At 40.3% G+C, this 26,973-nt stretch overlaps 1 protein-coding gene across 1 annotated transcript; it reads right to left on the reverse strand.

Moving 5' to 3' along the window:
* Positions 1-800: 800 nt before the first annotated feature.
* On the reverse strand, positions 801-25,590 carry ankrd52b (ankyrin repeat domain 52b). The gene is made up of 28 exons (XM_085775772.1): positions 25,411-25,590; positions 24,492-24,575; positions 24,221-24,299; positions 24,058-24,128; positions 23,248-23,448; positions 22,867-22,954; positions 21,561-21,703; positions 20,538-20,750; positions 17,245-17,323; positions 17,033-17,147; positions 16,092-16,174; positions 15,858-15,963; positions 15,107-15,175; positions 14,840-14,980; positions 13,976-14,032; positions 12,725-12,836; positions 12,334-12,405; positions 12,020-12,221; positions 10,729-10,816; positions 9,017-9,134; positions 7,898-8,117; positions 7,083-7,170; positions 6,877-6,960; positions 6,051-6,196; positions 5,220-5,302; positions 4,827-4,909; positions 4,115-4,206; positions 801-1,949 (listed from the first exon to the last, which is right to left on the reverse strand). The coding sequence occupies exons 1-28, from the start codon at positions 25,435-25,437 to the stop codon at positions 1,711-1,713; spliced, it is 3,183 nt and encodes a 1,060-aa protein (XP_085631898.1). The 5' UTR covers positions 25,438-25,590; the 3' UTR covers positions 801-1,710.
* Between the last annotated feature and the right edge of the window lie 1,383 nt (positions 25,591-26,973).

A 26,973-nucleotide genomic window follows, 5' to 3' on the forward strand; every position in this document is an offset into this window, starting at 1 on the left:
TACCAGTACAGTAACAGTACAGTACGTGTTGTGCTACTTTATTCATCAAGATTAATTAAATAAGAATTATCTAGCTTTTTGTTTTTTCTTATTTAAATTCAGAAAAAAATGATCATTAACAGGTTTATTCACTGTTAAATACTCGAACAAACAGATTCTGGTCACTTTGGATGAAGGAGGTGCAGAAAATCAATTTTTTTTTTTCAATAAAACTTCAGCTTCAGATTTTAGTGTTTCACAGAAATGATTAGTGGCGTCATATTTATAGATATAAAATGTCTTTTCATTGTGCAGATGATCAACTGCAAATCAACAGACACTTAAATATTGAACATTATTCAGCAATAAAATGAAAATCTGACGGATTTCTTGGTTTTATATTAGTGGTAAAGTAAAAAAAATATATATTTAAAGGGATAGTTCAACATTATGATAAATTGGCCCATTGCCATAATCCCTATAGTGTAGGTTCGTTACCTTTAATTGTCGGTGCAAGCTATTTTTTAGAAAGGCGGAGCAGAGCCGTGAGCTGCTCAGAGCTACACTAACGGAGGCTAATGGGATTTCTTGGTTTCCCTCATCAAAAGAGGTAAATTCATGCAAAATCGCCGACAATTAAAGGTAACGAACCTACTGCTATGACTATAGGGATTATGGCAATGGGCCAATTTGCCAAAATGTTGAACTATCCCTTTAAGGGTTTCAGAGGTTTGATCAGGACAAATAAAAAAGTATAGCAGTATTTAAACCATTAACATTAATCAGTTAGTAAATGAATTAATCGTTAAGATGCTGATAGTCTCTAAATCTGAAATGTTAAATATATGTTTAAGTTTTATTCTCTGGCTTATTTACCTGAAACACACTTTTTACTTCTGTCACATTTTATTTTTTGCTTCATTATGTAACATCCAGCTCTTGTTTGTGCGTCTTATTGCACCTGCTGTACAGTACACACTGACCTGAGCTTCATTCTCTATAATTTTGGGATTTTTTTTTCAAGATAAAGTACAAGTAAAAAGTTTAACTTCATTTAAACAACTATGTATATATACACACACATACACACACAGGACTCAGTAAACTCTATCATTAAATCTATACACATGCTTGTTACTGTTATTTCTGCTAAAACTGAAATGTAAGTCATTAATAATATTAGAATAATAAGGTTATTATTATTTATATCAGTGTAGTGTCTGCTACACTCTGGACAGAATAAGAAAATAGAGCCTTATTAATTGCATAAAAGGTTTACAGCACCGGATATTAGGTTTTTGTATTTCTTTTTTAAAAACAAGTAGAAGAAGCAACGTCGCAGACACACACTTGCACACACACACACACACACTCGCTCACTCACACTCGTACGAATCAAAACACACAATCTTCTGAGTATTCCTGCACTTTAACACGGAGATTTCAGGCTTTGGTGAGTTAATGTGCTTAGAAACCGAGAGGCCGACGACGACGACGACGACAATACTGACAGAGGACGAGGGGTTCAAATCAAACTTCCACTCGTCTCTAAAGGTTAGTGCTTCGTTTAAAAAAGAATAAAACAAAAAAAAACAAAAAAACAAAACGTCTTCATGTGCTAAACTGAACTCGTGCAGCAGGAAACGATCGTCTGCTAATAATAATAATATTAGTGACGCGTGAGGAGGCGTGTGCGTGGCCGAGGGAGGAAACCTGCGCGTGTTTCTGCGTTCAGGCGTGACACAGGTTTCCACCGGAGGCGAGGCCGCAGTTCTTCAGGATGGGGCTGAAGTGGGAGGTCGTCGTCGTCGTGGTGCTGGTGGCCGTAGCGGTGGCGGCGGTGCTGCTGCCGGTGCCGGTGCCGGTGCCGGTCGTCTCTCTGGGAGGGAAAGGCTTCATGGTGGAGAGGATGAGGGCCAGACAGTCGGCCACGTTCTTGTTCGGGGCGCAGGCCAGAGCCGGAGTGTGTCCTGCAACAAACATGACGTCATCATCATCATCATCATCATCATCATCATCATCATCATCTCCCAGTCACGATGTAAGTAAGTAAGTAAGTAAAATGTATTATTTATATAGCACTTCTCCCAGAGAGGACTGACAAAGCGCTTCACATGGTTAAACATTTTAGGCAAAATTAGGCAATTTTAAAGTGAAAGCAGTACTAAAGAACTGTCAGTTTTGGTTGAGTTTGGCGGCGCCTGTGGACCAAAGCGGTAGTGTTTTGCCTGAAGGAAGACTCCATTTCCCATGAACACTAGCATGAAGCCCTGTAAATATCCTGCATTAAAATTAACAGAAGACATCAAAACTAAGTTTCTGTTTCCAGTGGATCATTTCAAAGTGAAAACACAAACATAATCCATTGCTAAAGTGCCGTTTTGCCTGTTCCCTCCTTGTTGTGACTCGCGAAAGTGAAAGTGAAACTTAAGTGAGAGCAGGGTTCCTACCATGCTCCTCAAAGTTGCTTAGTGCCAGAGAAAGAGATACAGACCCCCTCAGACCACGACAGAGGTGTCATTCAACTTGTTGTAAGTCGATGTATCATCACAAAAGTTATGAAAATATTTTATGAAGGTTGAAAAGTTACTTTAGTGCTGGTTTAAAGTTCCAAAGCTGTAGCAAATACACGACTCACAAAAAGTTAGGGATGTTTGGCTTTTGGATTAAATTTCAGAATGCAGCTAAAATGCACTTTAACCTTTACAGGTGAACTTCATTTAACCTTCTCTAAACTTTTGAATGCACATGTCCAGTTGTTCAATGTCTCAGTCCTTATTGAATAACATGCTGTTCTCTAACAAGGTGATTAACCGTCTGGTTTAGTGGTTCAGTCGTCATTGAACCACTAAATGTTGTGGTTCAGTGACAGTTTGTAGACAGTCCTCTTCTCTCTCCCTCTCCTCTCCACCATGTTACCATGGTGACATCATGAGACCAAGACAACACTTTGATCAAACTGATCAACTTATTGAGACATTGAGATGTTTGTTGTGCTATAGCCACCACTGTTAGCTTTTGTTTGAGATAAAGACATGACCATTGCATCCTTCTACTTAAAAGACCTCATGATAGAATATCACTGTAGCAGGAACTTTTTATAGGGAGATTCTTGTCAAATATCCCTAACTTTTTATATAGTTGATTTGTTATGAACTTCCAAAGTTTTGAAATTTAGATGCTGCAACGCCACCATCAGGACTCTTGTGTTTCCAATTGAGGACATCTGGCATTTTGCTATGTCATCATCATCACCTTAGCTGGGGCTTGAACCCACAACCTCTGGCAACGAGAAACCAGCTCCTAACTCGCTGAGCTCATGTCTGGAAGTGAGACCTGCTGTGTGGCTTCTCAAATAGACTGACAAAAGGCAGATTTCAAAAATTCAGAAATTCGGTTATCTAAACAAAAATCTGATAATACATAAACTGCATCTTGATAGCATGGAAATGTTGGCGAAATGCCACTCTGAGATCAATATATCATATTTGCCAAACTTCATCAACCATGACTCTAAAATATTGTTCATTTTTTCAGGAAGATTGAAAATGTATTTAGTCTTGCTAAATACATTTTCAATGGCTGGCATTTATTTATTTATTTGTTTATTTCGGGCATGTCAGTTAGATGAGTCATCATCACACATCATATAGTTTAAATAATACAAAAGCAACATGGCCGAAAGGGAAAGCGGGAGAAATATGTTGTGTTTACAGTCAAACGTTTTCATGCCCTGTATAGGCTCAAGTTCTGATAAATCAAAAATCTGTGTGGGTCGTTTGTGTAGGACAGTCTGGAGAAGTCTCCTATACACAGAAAAAAAACCTGAACCTGCTACACTCCCTAAAAGAGAGACGGCAATGTGTCGTGCACGCGGCCTGATAATAAGGGTACATGATAATGAGTGAGATTAGGAAAAGGACGGATAGAGAATGTCCTGTTATTGTGATCTCATGAAGAATTACATTTATTTATTTGGGCAGAAAAAGACGCAAATGAGATCATGAATCAATGACGGAAAAAAACAACATGATTGATGATGATTAGTCGACTAAAAGACAAAATCTGACGCACCAGACTCGACTATGAAAACACCGGATGAGAACATAAATGTAATAAGTCAGTAAGGTCTCACCTTCTTCATCTACGGCCATGACCGCTGCTCCTCTGCTCAGTAACACCTGCACCACGGTGGCCAGGCCTCTCCTGGCTGCGATGTGAAGAGGCCTGCAGCACAGAGAGGAAGTTATTACTGAAATACTGTCAACGAAAACCACAACATGATCCTCCTGAGTTACAGCCTTCAATAAGAAGAACAATAATAATGCTATAATGCTAGGTAAGCATAGGTACGTTTCAAAACACCCAAGGTCGCCTTACAAGACAGAAAGAAAAACAATAAGACAATAAATAAATAGAATTAATTATAAAACAAGTTTACAGTGTATAAAATCTATATGAAAAAAGGAGTGAAGTGACCAGATGGAAACTGCGACTGTGTCTTTTGTTTTGAGGTGAAATTTGAAAATGTAGAAAGACATAATGAGAGAATAACAGCTGAAGTGCTTTTCTCCTTTTACACTGTTTTTTAATCGTGTGATAATTAGTGAAAAGCCGTTAAGATGCTGAGATACTGAGTGAATATTGTGGACGGACAAAACTATGCACAAAAAAATATTCATCAGCATCATCACAATCCATTTTAGTTTCTATAAATGTGAAAAGAAATGCCACAAAAACACAAACTTCTGTGTGTTTTTACCAGCTCATTTTCTTACTGATACATGTACATTTAATCATTTCTTAACTGAAAACAAACAGTCACAGCTCAGTTCACATGAACTCACATCTGCAGAGCGCTGTTGGTTGCGTTTATGAGGGCGGAGTCGCTGATCTCTCCGAGGATCAACAGAGCGCACATCTCGTGACCCTGCAGAGTAAAACACACTGAAATAAGTGACGATGTAACTATTATAAAAATAAAATGAATTTATTCAAATTGAATTCAAATTCAAAGTGAAATAAAATATTTTTGTTAATTTACAAGTTTCTTATTTGCACATATCAAAACATTCCTGCTGCATCTGAAATTAAAATGTAGTACAATGTGACATAGAACAGGGATTTCATTATATTTTATCAGATTATCACCTCATCTCACACATGCAAAGGTTATAGTGCCAGTTCATGCAGGTGTGTGTGTGTGTGTGTGTGTGTGTGAGAGTGTGTGAGTGTGTGACCTTGCTGCAGGCTAAGTGAAGGGCTGTGTTATTATTGACATCCACCAGGCTCAGGTCTGGCTTCGCTTTGTGCAGCAAGAACTCTGAAATGTAGAAAATAAAACAGTTTTCACATCATCTGGAGCATTAACCTGGTGATTTAAACAACAGGTTGAACAGGTAAAAAAAAAACAAACCATTTATGTGGTTTATTAAAAGGGAAACATCAGTGAGGACGGTGAAGGTGCATGAATCATTTTACATCCAAAATAAAGATGTTCAGACACAATCAGAATGAAAATAGTGAGGGAAGACGGACAAAAGAGTGGCTGAGGATTTCTTGCAGAGATGCTCTGTTCTGTGTTTTAAGGTTTCAAGGTGCAGTGTTGTTCAAGAATGTGAACAGAGACCTGTAGTAGCTGCTGCTGGAGACAGTTTGAAGCAGTTTTACGAACAAACAAGTGGAAAAAAACACATTTTTTTTTGCAAATTGTGGCATTTTCATATATAATTTACCTAAACTACACCTGTTTTTTTTCCCACTCTCTGCAGAATATAACTCATTGTTTAAGTGACAAAATATTTTCTCAACCTCAGCATTGTGTTTTTTTTTTATAGTGTTAAATGAAACTCCTGTCTCTGATTCCTCGGTGGTTCAATTATTGATTTCTTTGTGTGTAGCAAAAGAAGGAGAGAGAAGGAGGAACATTCATTAAAAAAAAACACATGAACGTGAATTGGTTCATTTTCTTCTGTATGAGCTGATTTTTTTAACTTGTTCTTGTTGAGTGTGAACCAACAACAACAACAACAACAACTGGCTTCATTCAGCGCTTCGTTTCAGTCACATACCGACGGCCGCCGTCTGTCCGCGGTCGGCGGCGACCATCAGAGCCGAACAGTCGCTGTGATCCACGGCGTTGGCGTCCGCTCCCTGATCCAGGACCAGCTGCAGCCCGGCAACGTTTCCTGAATATGCAGCTGCGTGCAGCGGCGTCCTGCACTCAGAGAAGAGAAGACAACACACACACACAGATAGGTTATTGAAACAATGAGACAAAATAAAGGTTTCTCTAATTAATCATATTCATAAATAAATCCTACACAAATTAGTTTCTTCATTAGCAGAAGCTTGTGAAGGTAAAATGCAAAATTTACTGAACTTTTTAGGTTTTAATAAAGCTGAGGAATAAATTCAAATCAAATCAATTTATTTATAGAGCACATTTAAAAACAACCAAAGGTGACCAAAGTGCTGTACAGTTCAGTGAACACAAAATTAAGTTTAAGTTTAAGTTTATTTTGGACATGTTAAAAGAAACAAAACATAATACAGAAATGGACAGACATAACAAATAAAAACTTTGCAAAGACAACATATGAACAAAAAAATAAAATAAAATAAATTGAAAATAAAGATAATTTGATTTTTTTGTTTGTTTGTTTGTTTTTTCATATCCGAAAAGGAGTGGGAAGTAAAACTTATTTACTCCCACCCCTTATTCATAAATTATCTATCAAGTTATCTAGTCATTATAGTCTATACAAACAAAGTGCTGTACAAAATTAAATGCATTTTTATTAAACACTAAAATTTTGGCATTTATGTAGAAATCATGCTTTATGAGCATGTTTTCTTCACATTTTAAATAAATATATAATGTTATTTCTTCCTCACCTTCCTTTGGCATCACTGAGTTTAACTATTTGAGGTCCAACCGTCTTCACCAGACGTTCGGCAGCAACTTCGTGTCCTTTAACTCTGCAAAAGGAAAAACAGTCACTACGTTTCCAACACACACACTCACTCTGTGTTAATGTTTAATAAATGAATCTATTAATGAGCTTTTATTTTATTTTTTATTTTTTTATGATAATACTCACAGAGCACAGTGCAGGGGGGTGAACTGATTTCCTTCCTGGGTGCTAAAAAGTTTGTTTTCAAGTAAAATGTGTAAACATCCCTCATGTCCTGCAGAAAACAAGAAAGAAATCATTATAATATAAATATACATTTTAAATCTTTTACTACAGTTTTTAACAGTGTTCATATTTTTAAATTAAAGGGAGAGTTCAACATTTTGGCAAATTGGCCCATTGCCATAATCGCTATAGTCATAGCAGTAGGTTCGTTACCTTTAATTGTCGGTGCAAGCTATTTTTAGAACGGCGGAGCAGAGCCGCAAGCTGCTCAGAGCTACGCTACGGAGGCTCATGGGATTTCTTGGTTTCCCTCATCAAACTCATCAAATACACAATCCAACAAATCCAAAACGCTCTGGTGGACAAGTTGTGACCTGCACATTCACCACGCTATGAGATAATAACAGAACGTTACCAGACACAGTTGTTTTAGAGGGAAATACATGCAAAACCACTGATGCACGTTGCCGTCGGGGCAGTATTTCAGCAAACAGTCTCTGCATTTGCCTCAAAAATGTTGAACTATCCCTTTAAAGATGTGAGATGAGACATTATATTATATTAATATATTATAAAACGGAAAGGTGAAATCCGGCAATCTGACTGGTTGTTAACCGTGGTATAATGAGCATATACTACGGCCTGTCGTGATATATTGCTTAATTATATGATGGATGCTGCTGTAAAAACGTCCCTTCTGTCATATCAACTCCGTCCTTCAGCTCCATATTTATTTAGTTGATCTGATGTCATGCGGCGTCGTGGCGTCTCCTCACCGTGATACGCCGCCCAGTGCGTCGGCGTGTAGCCTCGGTGGTCCAACATGGAGTCCAGAGGGTCGGCCGTCAGCGCCGCCTTCAGCAGCGCGAGCAGCAGCTCCGCGTGGCCGCACGAGGCGGCGAGGTGCAGCGGCGTTCGACCCCGAGAGTCTCTGCACAGAACGGAGGCGCCGTGCTCGAGCAGAGCAGAGACACAGTCGTCACTGGCCAACATGACCTGAGGAGGAGGAGGAGGTGGGGGGGGGGGGGGGGAGAGGAGGAGAGAGGAAGAAGAGGAGGAGGAGGAGGAGGAAGAGGAGGAGGAAGAGGAGGAGGAGGAGGGGGAGGAGGAGGGGGGAGAGAGGAGGAGGAGGGGGAGGAGGAGGAGGAGGAGAGAGGAAGAGAAGAGAGGAAGAAGAGGAGGAGGAGGAGGAGGAGGAGGAGAGAGGAGGAAGAGGAGGAGAGAGGAGGTGGGGGGGGGGGGAGGGAGGAGGAGGAGGAGAAGAAGAGAGGAGGTGGGGGGGAGGGGGAGGAGGAGGAGGAGAGAGGAAGAGAAGAGAGGAAGAAGAGGAGGAGGAGGAGGAGGAGGAGGAGGAGAGAGGAGGAAGAGGAGGAGAGAGGAGGTGGGGGGGGGAGGAGGAGGAGGAGGAGGAGGAGTAGGAGAGAGGGGGAGGAGGAAGAGGAGGAGAGAGGAGGTGGGGGGGAGGAGGAGGAGAGAGGAGAGAGGAGAGAGGAGGAGGAAAGAAGAGGAGGAGGAGGAGGAGGAGTAGGAGAAGAGAGGAGGAAGAGAGAGAAAATGAGGAGAGAAGGAAGAGGAAGAGAAGGAGGAAGAGGAGGAGAAAGAGAAGGAGGAAGGAGAGGAGGAGATAAGAAGGAGAGAGAAGGAGGAAGAGGAGAGGGGAGTAGGAAGGGGATGAGAGAGCAGAGAGGAGGAGGAGGAAGGGGAGGAGAAAGAGGAGGAAGAGGAGAGAGAAAGAGGAAGAGAAGAGAGGAGGTGGAGGAGGAGAGAGGAGGAAGAGGAGAAGAGAGGAGGAAGAGAAAGAGGAAGAGGAGGTAAAACATCTGGCCCGTGATGCAGCATGTAACAGATGTGTCCAGATGTGTGCATTAGAACAGTGATGTCATCACCAGACTCACCGCTCGGTGTAAAGCCGTGAATCCCTTCTTATCGGCGGCGTCGGCGCTCGCTCCTTTCTCCAGCAGGATGTGGACGCAGTCGGTATGACGACCCAGAGCGGCGAGCATCAGAGCCGTCCTGAGGCCGAGAGGTCGCACAGGTCAGAGGGACTAGTTTTCATTCATGTCATATAAAATGAATATATAAAATATGATAATAAAAGAAAATATACGTCACATGAATTATACAATCTACATCTACACCAGCTTATTTTCTCATCAACATCTGGTCCACATGTTATGTAAATAGAGGAGGAAGAGAAGGAGGAGAGAGGAGGGAGAGGAGGAGGAGAGAGGAGGAAGAGAGCAGAGGGGGAAGAGGAGGAGAGAGAAAAGGAGGAGAGAGGAGGAAATGGAGAGAGGAGGAGGAAGAGAAGGAGGAGAGCAGAGGAGGAGGAGGACAGAGGGGCAAGAGGAGGAGAGAGAAAAGGAGGAGAGAGGAGGAAATGGAGAGAGGAGGAGGAAGAGAAGGAGGAGAGCAGAGGAGGAGGAGGACAGAGGGGCAAGAGGAGGAGAGAGAAAAGGAGGAGAGAGGAGGAAATGGAGAGAGGAGGAGGAAGAGGAGGAGGAGGAGGAGGAAGAGAGAGGAGGAGGACAGGAGAGAGGAGGAAGAGGAGGAGGAAGAGAAGGAGGAGGAGGAGGAGGAGAGAGAAAAGGAGGAGAGAGGAGGAAAAGGAGAGAGGAGGAGGAAGAGAAGGAGGGAGAAGGAGGAGGAGGAAGAGAGAGGAGGAGGACAGGAGAGAGGAGGAAGAGGAGGAGGAGGAGGAAGAGGAGGAGGAAGAGAGCAGAGGAGGAGGAGGACAGAGGGGGAAGAGGAGGAGAGAGAAAAGGAGGAGAGAGGAGGAAAAGGAGAGAGGAGGAGGAAGAGAAGGAGGAGGGAGAAGAAGGAGGAGGAAGAGAAGGAGGAGGACAGGAGAGAGGAGGAAGAGGAGGAGGAGGAGGAAGAGAGAGGAGGAGGACAGGAGAGAGGAGGAAGAGGAGGAGGAGGAGGAGGAAGAAAGAGGAGGAGGACAGGAGAGAGGAGGAAGAGGAGGAGGAAGAGAGCAGAGGAGGAGGAGGACAGAGGGGGAAGAGGAGGAGAGAGAAAAGGAGGAGAGAGGAAGAGAAGGAACTTAACTAACTTAATCTTTGTGTATCATCAATATGTATTAAATCAATATCTGCTTTTATATATTTAGATGTATAATTATCACATTGTTAAAACACTGTCTTGGGTTTGTTTTGAGAGAGAAAATGTGTTGATGTGTTCATCATCAGTCTCAATAAACAATCATTATGCTTATTAATGTCTTTATACACCACTTTAGGTTCACACTGACATCTCGCTTTAGTGCTAGAATAATATTTGCAATGATTTATATCTTCAGCATTTTGCATTAACACCTAGAAAATACAATGTACACACAATGTTGTCTCACCTTTTATGCAATGTGTTCTGTTAACTCTGTCTTATTGGTATCTGTTAATTATCCACTGTGTTATAAACACTTTTAGCCTCTTTTCTGCACCGTACTGTAAACAAAAAGCTGAAAATTCACTTGAACTTTCTCGTTTTTAACCAAACACTGACTGGAACTGTGTCATGTCAGAATGTAAAAATGTTAAATACTTAATTCTGACATTATTGTATAAATAGGTAAACCAGGTATATCTATCTATAACCAGTGACTCACTGTCCCCGTGTGTCCGGGCTGTCGATGACGTCGGCACTTTGCTCCCCGTTGACCAGCAGCAGCAGACAGTCCATCTGTCCCTCGGCGGCTGCACAGCGGAGACGAGCAGGGAGGAAAACACACTTTCAAAATAAAGTTACAAACAACAACACAACAACCGGTGACCCTGGACAGTCGGCGATTGGCTGATTTGAATTGGAGACGTCTGATTCGACCATCAACCTCACCATCGCAAAAAGGATCAAACCATTCTGAATACTGATTTTACATAGAAGTTATTTGTTTTTTAATAATACAGACGATTTTGATACAAACAGTGGGCGCTCGAGCAGCAGAGCATCCGGCTCACACCCGGTTCTCGCTTTCTCTTTCTCTCTTTCTCTTTCTACTCGATGTCGTTTCTCTTCAATTGAGGGAAACTTTCGAGCCTGAAGTTTTATTTACAAGATTAAAGTGACGTGTTCTCCGTCTATTGATTGTGCAGCATCCGTACACACACACAAGAAGTGCTCTGTCGACCTCTGAATCCTGAATCAGGTACCGTCACGTAATGAGAACACATCTTCTCATCACAGTCCGCACCTTGAGTTTCTTTTTTTTTTTTTTTTTGACAGAGTTTCACACAGAACTTTTCTGATGGCTGTATGAGTCTGTCCATGCTCCTCCTTCTTCTACGACAGTAAAAGGAACAGTTACACTTTTCCAGACAAGACGACATAAACTATTCGTTTTTTTTTCAATTGAAGGACTATTTCAATTTGTGTGGAGGGTTGGATTGGGTTTGATTGGACTTGAAGGACATGAATGCACTGCACTTTAAAGTTGCATTTATTTATGTATTATTTCATACTTGTGGTTTTGTGTTTGTGTGTGTGTTTGTTGTCTATGTGATTTTACTTGAACTGCTCAGCTTGCTCTTAAATTGCCCCTCGGGGATAAATAAAGTTTTTTGAATTGAATTTACTTGAAAATCATTGCTCATCCCTATCATCTGCGCCACCATAGTAAAACTGATAGACGTCCATCAGCTGATTAGTAGACGTAGGTCGTAGCAGTTTTCTGACACTGTCAAAATTTTATCTCAGGTTATCTATGGTCGCAAGACGCCGACAACGGCCGTCCTAGAACCAGTTTCACAGTGCGACAGAAGACGGCCGAATCAGAGCCACGACCAAAGATTTCGCCACGATTCTCCTATGATGGTCGTCTTTTGTCTGCGACGGCCCAAAATCGCACGGTGTGTACCGGCCATAACACACACACACACACACACACACACACACACACACACCTGCAGCGTGCAGAGCGGTCCACTTGTGGCGGTGCTCCTTCAGCGTGTACGAGGCCTGATGCTTCAGCAGAACCTCCACACACGGAGCGAAGCCTCTCCGGGCCGCGAGGTGCAGCGCGGTGCGGCCCTCGATGTCCCGCACGTCCAGACTCACCAGCGTCTCACACAGCAAACACAAGGCCTCACAGTGTCCGTAATAGGCCTGGGGGGGGGGGGGGGGGGGGGGGGGGGTGGGGGGGCATGAAGGCACGTTAATGGTCGGATAAGTCAGATAAAAATAAAAACACGCTGCATTTAGAGTTTGTGTTACTCACAGCTAAGTGCAGAGGACTGACTGGGATGTTGCTTTCAACCTCCTCCAGACAGTTGAATGAAATCTCCAGCAGCTGCAACAACAGATATTAGGAAATATATATAGGCAGAAATATATACAGCTCTGGAAATAATTAAGGGACCGCTTTCACAAATGTTTCTTAAGTTTCCAGTTTAAAAAAACAAAAACAAACACAACTCATTTGACTTAATGAGACAGAAGATTATAAAAAACACTGCTGGGATTAAACATTGACATTATCCCACCAAAATGTATTAATAAACTCTTAAAATATTTGTGTTTTGTGTTTTCTTTGCAGTATTATTATTTAAGGTCTGAAAAGACTTAAAACATTTTCTGCCAATAAATACTCTAGAAGACGTCACACCGACCAGTTCCAGGTGCTGCTTGTTCCCGTAGGCCGCTGCGTAGTGGACGGCGCTGTAACCTTTAGTGTTCTTCAGGGTCGGGTTCGCCCCGTTGTCAAGTAAGAAGTCCAAACACCTGAACACACACACACAAGAAAAAAAAATGGAAGAAAATTGTAATTTATTCCATTAAAATATCACATTATATGATATCAAAGTTTAATTTTAATGCATCAAACAATGAGCTGAAGGAACAGTATTTAATATTCTGTTCATAAAAGAGAGATGTAAAACTGTTTCAAAAAATATTTACTTAAATAAATTAATAAAATTACATTGGTCATACGGTAAAAAAAAGAAAGAAAGATATGCTCCTGTTCCTGCACATGACGTCACTTACTCCACTGACTTAAACGAGCGTTAACATCAAATATAAACACATTATTAGTGTAAATTTATTCAAACCTATCTTATATAAATGTTGACAATGCAAAACATGAAATTCACATAATTAATTTGCATCAACTCTTACAGTTTGATAGTATTTATCATTTTATTTATTTTATTTGTATACATGCAGTTGACATTATGGGCTATAATGTGTGTATTATGTACATATTTTTACTATATTTTCTTCACCTGGGTTGTATATTTTGTATATTCTTATATTTGATATACACTGTTGCCTATAAAGTTGGAATAAAATGGTTTTTTTTTTTTACCTCTTCTCATGAAATGATTGTAAGAATGTGATGTATTCTTGATAGATAAAGTGTGTATCTTCTCAAAACTGGTCATTGGGACTGAGTGTGTGATCACTCTGATGGGTATGAATAGGAATAAAAAGAGGAATGTGTCTGACAACAAAATTATTCCAACTTAATATAAAATATATTATATAGTACATACTACATACTGTTGTCTTTTGCTGTTAACTTATGTCATCCAGCTTTCCTGTTTTCTGTTCCATCACCAAAGCAAATTCCTCATAGCTGTAAAACTAAGTTGTAAAACTATCTGGCAATAAAATCTAATTCATTTTTTAAATGTACATTTTGTTGTTACTGTATTTTTCTACTTGTACTTATTTAACTGTCCTTCTTTCTAGTGCAGCGTTTTTTCACCAAACACCAGTTCTAATTTCACGTAGGTGTACCGACTACTTAAACAATACAAAAAAAGCTTTTCTGATTCTGAAAGACAAACACTGATGTGTGTTATTGTGTCTAAATGAAAGCAAATGAAATGTATGAAGTTGAAGTCTATGAGACTCACAGCGAGGCCTCGTGCTCCTTTTCCACCCTGTACAGAGGATCAGAGTCCGTGTGTCCACTGGTGAAAGAAACACAGACAGAAGGTCGGTCGTCATCAACACAAAGAGCTGTCCTGTCTGCAGGATGTTAAATTAAAGGGATAGTTCACCCAAAATTCAAATTGCACTCATTATCTACTCACCCTCATGTCGACTAAGGGCTGGGAGAAGTTTCAGAGTCCTCCGTGGCTTCTCTGAGTTACAGGGGGTCTCGGCGTAGCAGTGCATGTCAATATGACGGTTGCAAATGGATACCAACTGTCTTCATAACAAAAAGACACACCAAAAAACATCCAAATACTTCCATGCTGCTCGTATGTAATGTCCGTCTTGTATTGAAGCCCCGAAATGCGGAATTGTTCAGAAAAAAATTAAATAAGTCTATATTTCAAGCTTGTTTGTAGCGGATCTCAGTGCGATTACTGACGCCGGCGCAAATTGTGCGAGATTTGGACAAACCGGGAAGAGAAGCTTCTGCTACAAACAAGCTTGAAATATAGACTTATTACATTTTTTCGGAACAATTTCACATTTCGGGGCTTCAATACAAGACGGACATTACATACGAGCAGCATGGAGGTATTTGGATGTTTTTTGGTGTGTCTTTTTGTTACGAAGACAGTTGGTATCCATTTGCAACCGTTATATGGACATGCACTGCTACGCCGAGACACCCTGTAACTCAGAGAAGCCACGGAGGACTCTGAAACTTCTCCCAGCTCTTAGTCCACATGAGGGTGAGTAGATAATGAGTGAAATTTCAATCTTGGGTGAACTATCCCTTTAAATTAATAAACAAAAATGTTTAATTGTGTGTTTTCTCTCACCCACAGAAGGTGTGTGAGGCAGCGGTGTAGTGCAGGGGGCTGCAGCCCATCAGGTCCAGGTCGTTGACCTCGGCTCCGGCTCGGACCAGAGAGATCGTGCACTGACTGTTGCCGTTGGCGGCAGCGTAGTGGAGAGGAGATCTGCCACGGAGAGGACGGGACGGGACACGGGCTCAGCTGTGACGTCGCCATGACATCACCACCACCACAACACAGTCACATACACAGCTGTTGTTGTTGTTGTTGTTGTTGTTGTGAACCTCTTACCTTCCCAGTTGATCCTTAATGCCCAGTTCAGCCCCGCTGTTCAAGAGCAGCGTGAGACAGTCGATGTTTCTGTGACAGGAAAAGGTGAATCAGAACAGGTTTCATGTTGTTGGTGTTGGTGGTATGATTTGCTTTTAGTTTGCATTGATTTTTACAATTACAAAAGTGGCACAATTTCTAAAAAAACAAAAAACAAACAACAACTTAAAAGTTTTCTGGAAATAAAGTGGTAAAATTTCTCAAAAAAGTTAAAAAAAAAAAATTTCTAGAAAAAGTAAAAATTTCTCAAAAAAGGTTTTTTAAAAAATTCTAGAAAAAGTGGTAAAATGTCAAGAAAAAAATTGGGGACTCACTTGAGCCCTCTCAAGGACCCCCGGACCCCATTTTTACAATTACAAAAGTGGTACAATTGGGTACAAGTTTTCTAGAAAAAAAGTGGTAAAATTTCTCAAAAAGGTTTTTTAAAAAAATTCTAGAAAAAGTAAAGAATTTCTCCAAAAAGGCTTTTAAACAATTTTAGAAAAGTGGTAAAAAAAAAATTATCTAAAAAAAAAAAAAGTTTAGAAAAAATTCTAGAAAAAAAGTGGTAAATTTTCAAGAAAAAGTTTTTTTTTTAAATTCTAGAAAAAGTAAAAAAAATCTCAATTTTTTTTTTTTTTTAAATTCTAGAAAAAAGTCTTTACATTAATGTCTGTGTGTGTGTGTGTGTTTGTGTATGTGTGTGTGTGTGTGTGTGTGTGTATTCACTCACCCTCCAGACGCGGCGGCGTGCAGACTGGTCCTCCCGTGGTCGTCTAAGATGTTTATATTAAACCCGACTGGCGTAATCTGAGTCGACATGATGTTGTAGAACTGACCTGGACGACAAACACGGGAACACGTCAGAGGAAAAAAACATTTTCAACTGTGTCAGTGAATTATAACGGAGAGAATAAACCAGCGAGAGAGGGAGAGAGGGAGGGAGGGAGCAGGAACTGATTCTCACCGTTAGACAATAACTTGCGACAACAGTCTGGAAAACCGTAGAGCGCCGCCAGATGCAGCGGGAGCATCCCATGAATTCCCTGTCTGCAGAGATCAGAGCAAAGATGATTCAATTTAAGCATCTGATGAAGTGCAAAGCCTTTGTGTTTGTGTGTCTGGGTGATGGAGTTGTAGGCTGGACTCCAAATACTGTCATTGATTAAATAAAATAAACTAATTTATTGCACAATTTGTTGTGGTGAATCAAGATTGATTGCACTATTTCTCACTGAGATAAAATTACTTAATTAATACAGAATCAATACAAAGGAGATCTATTTAAATTCAAACACTATTTGTTTTATATTGTTTAACTCTGAACACAGGTTTCCTCTGAAACCATCGAAATTCACTGTCAGTTGTTCTTATGTGCACTAAAGCTACTACTAGATCAATCTAATTCAGGTACATCTCAATAAATCAGAATATCATGGAAAAGTCCATTTCCAGTAGTTCAAGTCAAAAAGCCCCAACCACGTATTTGGTGCATATACAGTAGATAGACATACTTTTCAGAAGGCCAACATTTCTGTATTTAAATGCTTTTTTAAATTGGTCTTTTGTAATATTCACATTTTTTTGAGACACTTAATTTTAGGTGTTCATTCCAAGCCATAATCATTACAATTAAAAGAAATTAAATAAATAAAGAGATTAAATGTTTCAATCTGTGTTTAATGGATCTATAAAATGTATTAGTTTCACTTTTTGAATTGAATTACTGACACAAATAAACTTTTCCATGATATTCTTATTTGTTGAGATGCACCTGTATATTTTTATTCACTTCTACTGGCTTTTTTCCCTTATCTATCTATCTATCTATCTATCTATCTATCTATCTATCTATCTATCTATCTATCTATCTATCTATCTATCTATCTCTCTATCTCTCTATCTCACCTGGACTTGTCGGCTCCGTTGGTCAGCAGCGTGCTGATCAGCAGCTCCTGACCGAATCTGGCCGCGATGTGGAGAGGAGAGTTTCCATAGACGTCAACACAGTCGATCTCCCCACCTGAGAACAAGAGGCGGAGGGAGACGAGGGGTTAATGTGAGTCACTGTTTTACTGTAGATGAAGATGTGTTCGAGTGTCGTCTTCTTCTTCTGTTACCGTTTTGGATGAGGATCTGGGAGCCTGTGAAGCGTCCATGCATAGCAGCGATGTGCAGAGGGCTCTTCCCTTCTTTGTTCTGGGAAACAGAGAAAATGGGAAGATCTTAAATCATCATAATCTGTAACGACGAGGGTCCAGTTGTTCAAAAGGTTTAATCTGGATCAAAATTATTCTGATTTTGAAATCCCTCTTTTTTTTGCCATCCAGGATCCCGTAATCCGTATTTTACTTCACTTTACTTTTTAATCCCAGTTGTTCAAAACAAGGGTTACAGAATCTGGATAATGATGAGTGCTCTAAATGTGACTGTGTATCACACTGAAGGAAAGTACGTCTGTAAACAACAGGCAGAACAGCAGCATGGGGTCATTATTAACAGTGTATTTATTTGAAAATGTGGTGTATGTGTTGTTTTCTGTGCTGTTTTCTGTTTCTTCGATGTCTTTTGAACAGCCAGAATTTATCTAATCTGGTCTGGCTGATTAAATAAATAAGAAAAAGGCAAATATACAGAACATTAGTCAAACACATTGTGAATATTTTTCCATGTGTTTCGAATTCATTCAAAATTTCATTAAATTATCCAGTAGTTTGGGAGAACTTCTTCAATTGTGGAATAAGTAAAAGTTAACTTTATTTACGGTACTTTATCGCTGTGATGGTTTAAAAATCAGGTGCAAAATATAAATCAATAAATGTGCATATACTACATTATAATGTTGTTTATTTAACCATTTATTTGACTATTTGTTTCATTTGAATTTGATTTAATTCACATTTTGTTCCTGAATCCACTAAACTGCTGAATAATCCAGATTTTTTAGATCAAAGTTTTCCTGATCCTACTAAAAAGTTTTGAACAACACAAACTGAGGGTTTGATCCAGATTAAAACCAAGACAGAATCCATTTTTAGTTTTGAAACAACCCATTTTCAAGATTTGATCCAACCCATTATCCAAAATCCGATCAGATTACCTTCGAACAACTGGGCCCAGAAGATCAATACACTTATTAATTAATATTTATGAAATGTATTTAGAGACTCAGATTGTTCAGTGACTTATAGACGACGATATGTAATAAGTCTTAAAGGGACAACGAGGAGTTTTGGAAAAGCGAAGCGTTTTCACGCTACATTTATGAGCCTCCGCGCGCACCGTGAAATTCTTTGACCGGCGCAAGACAGACTCATGTTTTCATTCATCAAGAATTAAAGTCAGAGGTTCAAAGATGATCAGATACTGTCGTTGTTCCAACTAGAGCACTGGAAAAGAGAGTAATGACACCACCATTGACTCCCGTGGTAAGGGTTTTGCGCCCCGAGTGGTAGGATATGGGTATTGCAAAAGCGCCCAGAAAACTCATTCACTCCAATGTATGTGTGTTGCCCACTTGCTTATAAATTGATGTTTTTGTTTTTAGGTGTCTTGGTCATATTAAATTATACTTAGAATTTGTTTATTACAAAATGTAGATTGAAACATTAAAGCAGAAGTAAGCGATCCGGTCGTTCTGGCTAATGCTGCGTTCCAGGCAGGCTTTTGAAACCGTAAATTACAGCTTCAAGTCACGACTTAGTAGCGTTCCAGGCAACCCACTCGTGTTTTTCCGACCTGTTTTACCTGTGAAAGTCACTATAACGGCCACTCGTAACTTCCGACCTGTGAAGTCGCACCAGATCGAACTGGTACGACTTCACAGGTCGGAAAAACACGAGTTACGGGCTGCCTTGAACGCACCATAACGTCTTGTCAGCAGATGGAGTTAGCAGCCCCCGCCCTCGTCACGGATCTATTGGTCCTCGTCCCTACGTCACCACATTCACGCGCATCCCTTGGCTGCACACACAGAGAGGACTGCCCCTTTATGCCGTTCTCTCTCCTCATTCAGGGATGCAAACGGGTCAGGACCAAAAAAGAGAGGAATTTCCCGGGGGGGGGGGGGGGGGGCTAAGTAAGTAAGTACAGTACATTACAATATCACAGGGAAAAGTCAATTTCCAGTAGTTCAACCCCAACCAAGTATTGAGTGCATATAGATGGACATAGTTTTCAGAAGGCCAACATTTCTATATTAAAAATGCTTAAAAACAAAAAAATTCCTTTGCAATATTTCCATTTTGGAGATACTGATTTTTAGGTCTTCACTGAATGTTAGTCATAATTATTACTATTAAAATAAACTGAATAAATAAAGACATGGGATGTTTCATTCAGTGTGTAATGGACATATAGGCTATATAATGTGTTAGTTTCACTTCTTGAATTGAACACATTCTACATCGCGGAGGCTACGTGTGTCCACTCAGGGCTTCCTCCACCTCTGAAACGGGGCAGAGCTCCGTGGGAAACACCTGCCTGACACAGCAACGTAGGGAACCGTGCGTGTCCGCGGCGCACAGCTCCACGGACGTGCACGGGGGGAAAGAAACGGCGTCGCCGTCGCACCGACTGCACGCGGATACGCGCCGCTTTAACGAGCGCACATGTCGCGCGTCTAAATTGGAGGTCGGCTGTTATCAGTAGCCTATAATCAGAGACCATGAATGAGTTCGCCTCAGTTTCACGTGATTGTCACTGTCAGCCTGTTAGAAAAACATTTTACTGACCCCAGCTGAGACACTGAGACCCCCCCCCCTCCCAAAAACAAAAACTCTTCGGATCTGAACGATTCACACAAGTCACCTAATTGGTCATGAAAAAAGCGAGTTTCGCCTTTCGGCGCGCTGTTTGCATCCCTGCTCATTGGATAAAACTTGTAGGATACGAGAAAAGTTTTCTCCTGGGCTCAGAGCAGAGCAGAGGGACTGACAGACCCGTGTTTCGGTCCAAACACTCTATGTAAGTGATTGCTGTCGGAAGATATAACTATTTAAGACTTATATTAACACAAAAATATCGCTTACTTCTGCTTTAATGTAGACAACTGTTTTTTTTTGTTTTGTTTTTTACTCACCTATGTGTTAATGTTTATCTGCTCATTCACCAACAATGCAGAGATGTCATTTCTTGGGCGCTTTTGCAATACCCATATTCTGCCATCAGGAGGCGCTTCCATTGAACCAATGCGTGTCGTTACTCTCTTTTCCAGTGCTCTAGTTCCGACCATAAACGGCGATTCCACCACTAATAATAACAAAATAACGATAGAGACAAAACGATATATTTATCGAACGTGAGACTTTTTTATTGTCGCGGAATTTTTCGTTCTGCCGGTGGAGAAACTCCTTGTTGTCCTTTTAATTTCCCCCCTTGTTTTGACTCCTCTCATTAAAATGAAGCTCTCTACCTGCAGGTTGACGTCGGCCCCGTTGTTGATGAGCAGCTCCAGACAGAGCACGCCGCTGGAGGAGGCGGCGGCCAGGTGCAGCGGCGTGTTGCCCTGGTTGTTGGGCTGGTTGATGTTGGCGCCGGCGTTCACCAGCTCGGTTGCCACGGTGTCCTGACCGGTGTGGCAGGCCATGTGGAGCGCCGTGTTCCCAAACATGTTGGGCTCATCCGTCTGAGAGACAGAGAGGAGAGGAAGGAAACGGGTGATGATTCTGATACTTACAAACTTTGCATAATCTTCTTCCCTGACGTCTTTAAAACTCAGAAAATTCCCACAAAAACTCTCTGCAGCAATATGAAGCACATTAAAGGGATAGTTCAACATTTCGGCAAATTGGCCCATTGCCATAATCCCTATAGTTTTAGGAGTAGGTTTGTTACCTTTAATTGTCGATGCAAGCTGTTTTGAGAACGGTGGAGCAGAGCCGTGAGCTGCTCAGAGCTACGCTACGGAGGCTCATGGGATTTCTTGGTTTCCCTCATCAAACTCATCAAATACACAATCCAACAACTCCACAACGCTCTGATGGACAAGTTGTGACCTGCACATTCACCACGCTATGAGATAATAACAGAACGTTACCAGACAGAGTTGTTTTAGAGGTAAATTCATGCAAAACTGCTGATGCGCGTTGCCTTCAGGGAAAGTTTTTCAGCAAGCAGTCTCTGTATTTGCAGTGAAAACAACTCTGTCTGGTAACGTTCTGTTATTATCTCATAGCGTGGTGAATGTGCAGGTCACAACTTCCAGTCTCAGTTGTTGGAAACCAAGAAACCAAGAAATCCCATGAGCCTCCGTAGCAGCTCGTGGCTCTGCTCCGCTGTTCTAAAAATAGCTTGCACCGACAATTAAAGGTAACGAACCTACTGCTAAGACTATAGGGATTATGGCAATGGACCAATTTGCCAAAATGTTGAACTATCCCTTTAATGATAAATAAATGGCGGCTTTCCACATAGTTTTGTGACCGAGACACTTTACCTCCACTCCCAGCCTCAGCAGATACTGCACCACGTCTGCGTGTCCGCTGGCAGCTGCAGCGTGAAGCGGAGTGTAACCACGTTTGTCCTTACACGCCGCATCGCCGCTGTGAGACACCAGCAGCTTCATGACCTCCAGGTGTCCTGAAACAAGAGCTTAACGTTTACTACAGGCACCTGCCATGACGTTCATGTGTGGAGCCAATTAAATATGATATTAATTTCAGCCTTGACAACAACTATTTGAATTTTAATGGACTGACATTGTGTTAGTAAGTCAAACTAGTCATATACATATGACCATGATTTGACATAATAAAGCTGCATAATGAAAGATAATTTATCCTTTCATAACTTTAAAGTAGATGGATGCACTAACTAACTAATAACTACCGATACTGATAATTATCGGCCCGAAATTTGCCAATAATTATCGACCAAAATACACAGATAAGTCTGATATTTACATGTTTTATTGATTACTATAGGCCAATTATAACCAGCCAACAATGTCTTGATTTTGCTCATTTCCAGTCAGTTTGTCCCCTGAGTTGATTTGATCAAAATAATAAATGTTGGTTTTTGAAGAGTCATAAATGTTCTTATTTTTGTTGTGATTTCAACAGTAGTGATTATGATCATATAGATAGATGAGTTTATTTGTCCTTTCCAAGGAAAATTGTTTTCACCATTTCGTACAGAGCGGCCTCGAGAAGTGCAACTTACATACATTAACATACATTCCCACATTTCATACACCTCAATTACATAGAGACATAAGAACATAAAAAAACATAAGACATTATATATTATTATATTATTTGGTTAAGTCACAGGCAGAGCTATAATGTTACATTTTTCTTTACTCACTAAATCTTTTAGACTTTCTTAATCTCAGGTGTGGATATAAACTAACTTAATGTAAATGTGGGGTGTGGGGTCTTATGATAACTTAAAAATTGTTATCGGTTATCAACCTTGGTGGGAAAAAACAGTTATCGTGCGTCTTAACTTTAAAGTTACAAAGTCAGAGCTCGACCAATCGAACTGTCAACAGTGAACTAACTAACGTCACAACCGTCCTACAATAGATATAAGGCAGTGACAGATGTAGACTTCTCTGTCTTAAATGTGTTCATACTGTAGTGTGACGACATGTTTTTGTCTTTTAAAGTGAAATAAAGGACAGTAACCTTTTGACTTTAAGCTATTTTCAGGTGCTTGTTTATGTTCCCGTCTGTTTTATGACTAATTTCTGTTCTGCAGAAGATTCTTAATCACCAAATATGTGTGTGTGTCTTGCTTACCGAGGTGTGCAGCCCAGTGGATCGCCTGCCTTTCTTTCTTATCTTTGGCACTCGCGTTGGCACCTTTACTCAGGAGCAAGTTCACCATCTGCAGCAACGCAACAACCGGATCAATCAGTGCATCTATCAACTCATCACATCTCAATTTACAACCACAGTTATAGATTAACAGTTTATATTGGCATCGATAACCAACACACTGAGCAGTAACTCAAACAGGGCTGTGGTGCAACAGCTGCCAGACATTAAGAAATTGTTCTCCAGTCTTTATAAACTTCCATAAAACAGAAGCATATTCAGGCCTGCTGCATTGAAATGATAATTAACCATAAAAAGGGATAAAAGGTTAAAGATCACACACAATCAGCTTTACAGCTTTACCTCTCCGTGGCCGCTGTGCGCCGCATGATGCAGCGGCGTCCTCCCTGACCTGTCAGTAACATCCAGGCTGCAGACGTGTGGTATCAGAGCTCCTGCGCAGCCCGTGGCCCAGTTTGCAGCCGCCATGTGCAAAGGTGTGTGCCAGAATTTGTCCTTTGAGTTGACCTCTGCTTTGTGCTTCAGCAGCAGCTGCACAGCCCTCTGAGAGAAAAAACACACAAATTAATTGACGATGCAGGTTATCGTCAATTAATATCTCTGTTCAAAGCGTACTGTACACCACTGTACACAGCATACCTGTGGGTTAACTACAAGAAAGCAAGCATGAAAAAATGACAGGTTGCGTATAACGATGCATTAAGAATCTTACTTAAAAGACCTCGATGGCTGAGTGCGAGTGAAATGTTTGTAAATGCACATGTCAACACCTTTAAAGCTGTCCTCAGAAACCTGATGTATAGATTTATGTGTCGGCTTGATGCCTCAGAAAACCAGATAATTAACAGTTTGATCCACATTAACTGTAATTCCATCAGGTATCAATCTCTGTTCTGGAGACACTGGTACAGTTGTTTCTTTTTAACTTTATAGCAATTCTATTTTTGATATTAATGTTGTACATCGCTATCTCTATGTTTTAGCTATTCTCTTTTATTGTCTGTGCTGTGTGTCTGTTGTTGTGTTATGTCTTGTTGTGTTATGTTTTTTGATATGGACCCAGAGTCCGAAATAAAGATATATATACATATATATTAATAATAATACTAAGATCTGGTTCTCCTTTCTTTTGTTTTGAAAATAGGAACATACTTCATTTCGTGACGCAGCTGCTCGATGCAGAGGAGTCATCAGACCCTGGTCCTTAACGTTAACGTTTGCATCTGTAACACAAAGCAAAAACAACAAAGACTTGTTAGTTTTTGGTATGTTTCAGTTTGTCTGTATATGATTATTTAAGCAGTAAAATAAATACCTGAATTAATAAGCAGGTCCATAACGTGGACATCACCCATATAGGCAGCAGCATGAAGTGGTGTGCTTTGTTCTTGGTCCTGAAAGAAAGAAAAACGCAACGTTTTACCAGCTCATCCTGTGTTGTATTATTATTTTTTGCTCACATGATCTGATTCACATTCTGGATTAAGGTTACAGCTGCAACATTGGAGCATAATGCAGATTTAGCTTCAAAATCAACATGACGACTGCTGAGTTTTAATGTGGGATTTAATGCGGGATAATGTTACCAGTGAGTTGACGTCCTCTTCATGGTTCAACAAAAACGTCACTTCTTCTGTGTTACGGTTGAATATGGCCTGGACCAGCGGGGACTGGAAGAGAGATGAGACATGTTTAAAAAGAAATAAAGTAAAAACAACATGGCACATACATTAAAACTGGATTAATTTCCCTATATGCTTTGCCCGACAAAAGAAGCAGTGATTTATAGAGGTGGTGGCAGTAAAACACCTTTGCAGCAGAACAGCCTTCATCAGCAAAAACACTACTAGGGTCATAAATACTCATAAAAACTTTTGCTGAGATGCTAAAAATGGCCAATAAATTCCGAGTAAAGACAAAAAGTGAGTCTAGTGCATATAGTTAAATAGATTTGGGTAAATTATTCCTATTGGCATGATGCAATCTGCTCCAGTGAAAACCAGGAGGACCTCAGATGCAGAGGCTATTTATTGTACTGGCATTTAAAGTGACTGGGCTGGGGGAGAGACTACTTTGTGAAGCATTACTTTTAAAGGGAGCTCTATATGTCCTCCACAAATAGCAGCAAAATGTTTGTATGCCATAGAGAGAGAGGGGTATGGATCCATTTAAAGGCCCATGTTTTAAAATGCTGCTATGTTGACAAGAGTTATTGTAACCCTTATTTAACAGAGACAACAAAATGTCTCCACAGACAAGATCCTGGTGCAAAAACAACCGGGTCCAAATATTAAAACTCTGCAGCAGTGATCATGCAAACTGAAAAACCTGTTGTTAAACGTTAAATCAGAAATAAAACGTGTGACATTAACGAGCCTTGTTGCAGCAAACTTTGCTCGACATGTCGCTATCATGACTAGCCAGCTGTTTGCAGTGTTTTAGTGGGGGGGTAGTCCTCCTCATAGTTAAAGTTTAAAGCTGAAGTAAAAAAGCTTTATTTACTACCTGGTCCTTGATATTTCTTAACTCCATGTCCCAGTCACTGTGGAAGATCCTTCATTGAGACAAACTGAGTGTTTTAACTGGCTTCATGTCCCTCAGCAGCAGCAGTAGCAGCTAGTTAGCCTAGCTTTAGCCTAGTTAGCTTCTCTTTCTGGGATGTGTGACGTGTACGACACAGCTGCCGAAATATCGCGAGAGCAGTCAAGTCAGAGAGAGGAAGCGTGATTTGGAGGAGCATTTACAAAGTAGGTTTAGAAAAGTTTATTTGTGCTCGTATTATTGATTGATTGGTTGCTTGATTGATTGATTTTATTTGACAATTTGTTAAGAAACATGATACATCTCTGCACCATAGATAAAACTAAAACTAAAACCAGGAGGCTTACTTCCACTCTGGTCCCTAAATAAAACATCAACTATCCTGAAGATCGCAGGGTCTATAAAAAGTAAATACATAAATATAATATGCTTAAGCGTTACCCAAACTCTTGGGGGGCACAAAGTCTGTCAAACTGCCCCATAGTACATAGGACCTCAGTAACCTGATTAAGATAATTTATGAAGTTATTGGTCTTTTTCCCCCAAATATTATCATGTTTTTTTATTGGTTTATTACAGATTTATAATCATAAATGTACAGAAGAAGAAGAAGAAGAAATACACCTGCTAATTAATACAAAGACTAAATAAAAAACATAACCCAGATTTGACTGGTCATGGTGAAAATAAATGAACGAATAAATAAATATTACATTGATTTTTCCATGTTGCGTACCAATTTGAGGAACTCACACCCACATTGCAGTTCAAAGGGGGTGGGTGGATTCTTCATTCCACTAAATTAATTGATTGATTGAAACGATTCAGGTGTCCGAAACAGCGCAGTTAAAAGGTTCAAAGTTCAAAGTTATCTTTATTGTCCCAGTTGGGAAACTGATTTGCAGCCAGGATGTCCAAAATACATAAACACATACAATACCAATAAATACACATAAAAACACACACACACACACACACACACACACACACACACACACACACACACACACACACACACACACACACACACACACACACACACACACACACACACACACACACACAGAGCAATCAGCCTCTGTTAGGAAAAACAGCACATAAAGCAACACATAACAACACATAGAACACATATGGGCAGAGTAAGAAGACGCAGAAGACATTAAAAAAAGGGTAATTGAGGGTATTGAAGAAAGGTAATTAGCTAATAAATTAATAAATAGATAAATAAATAAATTAAAGGACAGCACGAGAGAGGCATAACCAACTTCCGAACAAAGTAGGCTAATAAAAAGTATTAAAGTGCTATGTCATTGTTAAAAAAAACTAAACTAAACTAAAACTAAATTCATGGTAACTGTTCTGGTTATTACTTACCGTACTGTAAACATTTAGATTTTACATACAAATCACACTTTATGATAAAAATCAAATCATTTTTAGTGAGTAGATAAGATAAACTGCGGTTGGGTCACCCTGACAACGGGTGCACCTGACAACCTGATCCCATGACAACGGTTGCACCTGACA

Source organism: Trachurus japonicus, chromosome 5 (assembly GCF_045865225.1).
Source record: "Trachurus japonicus isolate A0001 chromosome 5, Traja_1.0".
Lineage (NCBI taxonomy): Eukaryota > Metazoa > Chordata > Actinopteri > Carangiformes > Carangidae > Trachurus > Trachurus japonicus.

Excerpts from the sequence above, each read along its gene's own strand:
- ankrd52b (XM_085775772.1), bottom strand. The coding sequence starts at position 25,437 with ATGGAGTTAAGAAATATCAAGGACCAG. Across the intron at positions 8,118-9,016 it reads TCACGGCTTTACACCGAGCG|GTCATGTTGGCCAGTGACGA; the intron begins GTGAGTCTGGTG and ends CCTCCTCCTCAG. Across the intron at positions 1,950-4,114 it reads CATGGCCGTAGATGAAGAAG|GACACACTCCGGCTCTGGCC; the intron begins GTGAGACCTTAC and ends TGTTTGTTGCAG.